The sequence below is a fragment of the Apus apus genome, chromosome 4 (genome assembly GCF_020740795.1).
Source record: "Apus apus isolate bApuApu2 chromosome 4, bApuApu2.pri.cur, whole genome shotgun sequence".
Taxonomy (NCBI): domain Eukaryota; kingdom Metazoa; phylum Chordata; class Aves; order Apodiformes; family Apodidae; genus Apus; species Apus apus.
Genome location: NC_067285.1, coordinates 41,082,960 through 41,088,959, shown reverse-complemented (window position 1 = coordinate 41,088,959; position 6,000 = coordinate 41,082,960). Strand labels below are relative to the sequence as shown.

General features: G+C 48.2%; 1 protein-coding gene across 1 annotated transcript in view; it reads right to left on the bottom strand.

Moving 5' to 3' along the window:
• Window positions 1-300: 300 nt before the first annotated feature.
• PKD2 (polycystin 2, transient receptor potential cation channel) overlaps window positions 301-6,000 on the bottom strand; it is a 33,575-nt gene continuing 27,875 nt past the window's right edge. Inside the window, exons 14-15 of the mRNA XM_051618778.1 lie at window positions 5,686-5,833; window positions 301-4,698 (exon numbers count right to left, since the gene is read on the bottom strand). Of these exons, the coding sequence (XP_051474738.1) occupies window positions 4,450-4,698; window positions 5,686-5,833 (397 nt within the window). The 3' untranslated portion in view covers window positions 301-4,449. The remainder of the gene's footprint in view (window positions 4,699-5,685; window positions 5,834-6,000) is intronic.

The following is a 6,000-nucleotide window of genomic DNA, read 5'->3' as shown; positions in this document are numbered from 1 at the left end:
TGGGAACATTGCTGTGATGTGGGGGATGTTGCTGTGATGGGGGGGACACACCTGCCCCCCCCGCCTCCCACAGTTTGGGGTGCCCTGGCCCGTTCCCAGGGCCACTTGCAGCAAAGCAAACGTGAAGTAAAAGTGTTTAAAGTCCTGTTTGGGCAATTCAACAGGACCAGCTCAGCCCTCTGTTCAGTGACACCCTGTTACTCTCTTTCTACATGATTAGAGAGTCAGGGAAAAAGGTGTGAGCTAGAAGTAACCCCCAGAAATAAAAGGCAGGATTCATTCCTTTATCAACTCACCCAGTGGCTGGCACAAGGTTTGCTTTATAGATGATATAAAAGGTTTATTAGGGAGTAAAGTGCTCAGGCTTACAGATCAATACATTCTTGATCACTGCAGAAGACTTGCATAGACAACAGCTTCCTTAGCAAGACCAAACTCTACGTCCCTATGCAAAAGCTTTAGGTGTGTAATAAGTGACAAAATAAACTATCAACGAAGGTTGAAAAAGGAAGTAAGAAAACGTCTATAAGTGGCTGTGCCCTTCCTGCCAGGCCTGTTACCAACACCCACGGGTACTCCATGAAAACTCCCTGCACTCCCAGATGAAGTTTGTTCTGAAGTGAGGACACGTGACAAGAAATGCACCTCCCCAGAGACACCCAGGAATGCAAGAAGAAAAACATCCTGCAAAGGAGGATGAAGGGCCTGAAGGGAGTTTGCATTGCAAAAGAGACATTTCTACAGGAAAACCTCTTTCAAACCAGACTGGGAGGTTTTGTTTTGCATTCTTTCCTGTTGGGAAGGTCCTGCCTCACCACCAGGTGACCACTCCATCACTTCTGCAGGCTCCCCAGGCCCTGCTGCCACAAACCTCACCACGTGCTCTACAGACCACAGGCACAAACCTGAACTCCAGGTTTTCCTAGTAAATTTCCAGCTGATTGCTGGACAACTCCAGTTGGGTCATTTGGCACAGTCATTGATTTGAAGAACATGATTATTTAATTATCTTAGCACGTAAGGCTTCTTTGACCCTAGAAACCCAACACCTACTACGTCACACACGTGTACTTACACACACCTCAGAGTTTAAGCTGTAATTGGTGTCACCTCCCCAACACACTGCACACTTTGGGTATGAATGTCAAGATAAGGCTATGGACATTTAAAAATGCTTTATATTGTCTTTTCTATTTTCCTCGCAACCAGCTGGCCATGGGTACAGTTACTGGTGGTTCTGGTTGGTTTGTTTGAAGTCAGAAATGCCAGTTTAACATGGAAAATCTTTCCTCAGGAAGGTTTCTGAGTCCAAGAGCTTTCAATCAAGGCAAGACAGAGCTCAGTCTGAGTGTTTCTCGTTTCACACTAAGGCCTTAACCACTGTGTTGTGAGCTGCTTTGGGAAGCTGACAGGGTTTCTTGTGAAAGACCATTCACGTCTACCCAGTACAGGACAAAATAACCCACAGAAGGAAAAAACATTTGCAAGAATCACAGCCTGATTTCCCACATTCTTCTGCTCTCGAGCAAAGAGCTACCAAGAAATTCCAGCCTCCCCAATGAACTTCCCTTCTGTTCCATCTCACATGAAGGTTCTGTGCATATGGTTTCTTGTGAACTTGAAAAATAAAGAAAGGCATGAAGTCTGTTGAGTTTTAGCAGGTTGGTTGGTTAGAGGGAAGGCATTTTGAGTCCCTGTGAAACCAGGCAAGGCAGCTGTAGGAACAGATGCAAGATGCAAGCCTTGCCTGAGCAGAAGTACCACAGGAATGAGGTGCTAACCCCTGGCAACAACTGCTTTTTGAAAGCACCAGCCTAACATACACATGCTACTTATAATTTGTAAATAGGCATTTTTTCCTCTTCTCTATTACCGTAGTCATAAGCTAAGGGGTGTTTGATTGTGTAGCTTTCTATTTTCCTTTACACCAGGTCTTTAAATACAAGACAACTGCCAGCTTGAGGGGAAAAAAAGCACAGCTGACAACCTCCCTCTGAAAGGGACATTCCCCAGGTGGAAACATGTTGCTACACGCACCTCAGTGCTTGCAACAGGAAACCAAGGTCATTTCAGTGTGACAATAAATACTCAAAATCCGTGATGATACCACAAACACCCTCCCAAAGGAATCCTGTGTTGCACCTCAGCAGAAAAGCATGTGCAGAAACGTCCCTAATCATTTGACAAGCAGGTCTGTTCAATGTAAATACAGACTACATAGCTGAGGCATGATTAGAACTTCAGGGTTTATGAAAGGAAGGTGCTACCCAAGGAACCTGATCTCTGACAATATGACCCACCTGGTTGATGAAGGAAAGGCTGTGGATGTTGTCTACCTGGACTTCTGTAAGGTCTCCCACAGCATTCTGGTGAGACCACTGGCTGCCCATGGCTAGGATGGGTGTTTGCTCTGCTGGGGACAACACTGGATGGATGGCTGGGCCCAGAGAGTGGTGGAGAATGGAGTTACATCCAGCTGGTGGCTGGTCACACGTGGGGTTCCTCAGGGCTCAGGGTTGGGAACACTTCCTTTTAACATCTTTATCAACCATCTTGATGAGGAGAGAGAATGCACCCTCAGTAAGTCTGCAGATGACACCAAGTTGGGAGGGAGTGTTGATCTGCCAGGGAGGCTCTACAGACAGACTTGGACAGACTAGATCCATGGACTGAGGCCAATTGTGTGAGGTTCAACAAGGCCAAGTGCTGGGTCCTGCCCCTGGGTCACAACAACCCCAGGCAACACTACAGGCTTGGGGAAGAGTGGTTGGAATGGTGCCCAGCAGAAAGGGTAATGATTGATAGGCTGAACATGAGCCAGCAGTGTGCCCAGGTGGCCAAGAAGGCCAATGGCATCCTGGCCTCTGTTAGAAATAGTGTGACCAGGAGGAGCAGGCACGTGATCATCCTTCTGTACTGGGCACTGGTGAGGCCTCACCTCGAGTCCTGTGTCCAGTCTGGGGCACCTCAGTACAAGAAGGACACTGAGGTGCTGGAGTGTGTCCAGAGAAGGGCCACGAAGCTGGTGAAAAGGCCTTGAGGACAAGTCTGATGAGGAGTAGCTGAAGAGGCTGTTTAGCATGAAGAAAAGGAGGCTGAGGGGAGACCTCATCACCCTCTGCAACTGCCTGAAAGGAGGTTGTAAAGAGGCAGGTGCTGGTTTCTTCTCACAAGTGACTGGTGATAGAACAAGAGGGAATGGCCTCAAGCTGCACCAGGGGGGGTTAGACTGGACATTAGGAAGAACATTTTCACTGAAAGGGTTGTCAGACATTGGAACATGGTTGAGTCACCATCCCTGGATGTGTTTAGAAGTCATCTAGATCTGGTGCTTGGGGACATGGCTTAGAGCTGGACTTGGTAGAGTAGGGTTAATGGTTGGACTGATGATCTTGAAGGTCTTTTCCAACCTAAGTGATTTTGGGATTCACAGGGCACAAGACTGGATTTTCCCAACTGTCAGCAACTTCCCTGCTCCCTTCCCTGCCACACCTACATCAGTCTTAGTTTTTCTATTTTCTGTGCTCTTCAAGAGTGTATTTTCTGCAAAGGAACCATTATTTACCTAGGAACCCAGGGAATATCTCTTGCAGGAACACTTTTATAGTTGGTGATCTATAGTCGTACAAACTACGTGCACTTTCTTCTGTTTAAGGAGACACAGTCCTTCTCAAAAACTGGCAAAAAAGAACACTGAACTTAATGAAAATGTTACCACATCAAGAATAACTCAGAAAAATAGGCGGAAACTCAAAGCAAAAAAAAAAAAAGTGCTGTTTTACCTCTTTGAAAAGTGTCAGCTATTGCAAAGAAGGAGACAAACTGATGCCATCCTCTTAAAAATTGCTTTTAAAAGCACTTAAAAAATCATGTTTTCCAAGAGCCAACAGAAAACTGGCAGCCTTTCATGTGAGTGTTTCAGCCACAAGCACATGACTTCGTCTGAAGTCTTGCTGCCCTCATGGGAAGTGTTCCCCAGAATTCATGTATGGCACCAAAATTCTGTCCAGGGAGATTTTGTCACGCCTGGTTTTCATTCTGTCTCCTGCATTTTCACTTCCAAGCCTGACAGTCTCATTGTTGGTAATTTGAATGTGACATGTAGCTCACCTAGGTCTGGAAATGCCATATGAAGGGAATATTTACTTTTGCCCACCACTGAAAATTGTCCTTAGTGGTCTGGTCAGTGGTCTGATCCCACCTCGTGCTGGGAAACAGTGGAGTAGTGTGTTTGCTGGCTTGATACTGAACTGAAACGTTTAGAATCACCTACAGAGTTAATCACAGACCTGTCAAGGTTGGAAGGGATCTCTAGAGATCATCTAGCCCAACTCCCTGCTAAAGCAGGGTGGCTAGCGCACATCCCACAGGACTGCATCCAGGTGGGTTTGGAAGGGCTCCAGAGAAGGAGGCTCCACAACCTCCCTGGGCAGCCTGTCCCAGCGCTTCCTACACGTGGATGTTAGTCCCCCCGTTTCCTCCTCCTCCTCCTCCTCCTCCTCCATCAAGACCATCTGACTGGGAGGAAGATGGCCGAGAGCTCCTGGACCGTGGCTGCCCAGTCAGTCCCAGGGGTGTTCCCAACTGGTGACTCATCTGGGAGGCTGTATCATCCGACTCCCACCGCTCCAACTCCTCTCGCACAAGTCGCTCCATTTGCTCCCTGTGGATCTCATTGTCACGACCCAGCCTTTCATCCTAAACAGATGCAAAGACACAAGCTGGAAGCACAGATTCCAAACTGCACCCTCATACCAACATGGGAGATTCTTCTACCATCCCAGTATTTCCACAGGCTAGTGGAGAACCAGTTGCTGCAGTAAACTGTTTCCTTTCCAGTGATGCGACACCCAGGTTGTCACCTTCACTTACAAAGGCACAATTTGTGTTAGTTTCTAATGCTTAAATCCATGGCCAGAAATCTAAAACATACTGAGGAGAGCACACCCAGAAGGAAGCCCCATCTCCAAGAAGAACTCTTGGATGGAACTACAGTAAGAGCCAGGAACACCCAAGGCAACTGGGCAACTCAAAGCTCACCTAAATAGCCCACAAAGCCATCCTGTCCACCCCTTCACAGCCCTGTGCTGGCTGTTCTTGCCCCATCAGGGAGCTGAGAGGTTTGAGCATCCACAGAAATAACACATTTGTCTCACTGGCCATTTCCAAAGGGCCCTCAAGAAAGGAAAGGTGGGAGCGGAGGCTACAGAAACTGGATAACCCTGGTGACAGAAGTGACCTTCTTCCACCTGCCACACACAGTCCCAACATGGGAGAAGAGCAGCAGGATGCATGGGCTTGCTGGGCTGGATCCCAAAAACTCTACCAGCCCAGCCCAGAAAACACTGGCTATGAATCCGAATGGACACCAAGGGATGAACGAGCTGCGTCAGCAACTATGGACCACCACTGCTGTCCAGTTCAGGGGTTGAAATGGTGCTCTGTTCCCTCAGCATGACTCAGGCCTGCTCTCCAGTGGGTTGCTATATCTGAAACTGGCACCAGGTCCCTAAGATTTTATGCTTTCCATTCCATGTTTTCCTCGTACAAACCCAAGATCACTTGGCCGCTACCAAAGCGCCCACCTCGTCCTTCCCACCCTCCCAAGCCAAGCAGCAGGAAGTAGTGCTGGAAGGAAGCAAGACATGCGGGTTGTGAGCAGAGAGGAGAGAGTGGCTTTCTTACCTCTGTCACTCCATCCAGCAGCCTGCCCAACACATCCCTCCTTTTGAGCTTGGCTTTCTCCATGGCTTCCAGCTTGACAATAACGGCATCGATCTTGGAGACGATGCTGCCGATGGAATGTTCCATCCGATCCACCCGCCTCATCAGCCTGAGGGCAACAAGTGGGAGCTCCAGTGAGTGACATTCCCCAGGCAGGACCCTTCCAGCATGTCAGCACACACAGCAGGTAAGGATGAGACAGCATTTTAATTCAAGCACAGTATCTGACTTCCCACAAACGAGTCCGACTGTCCAGGAAGGGACAAAGTACACAAG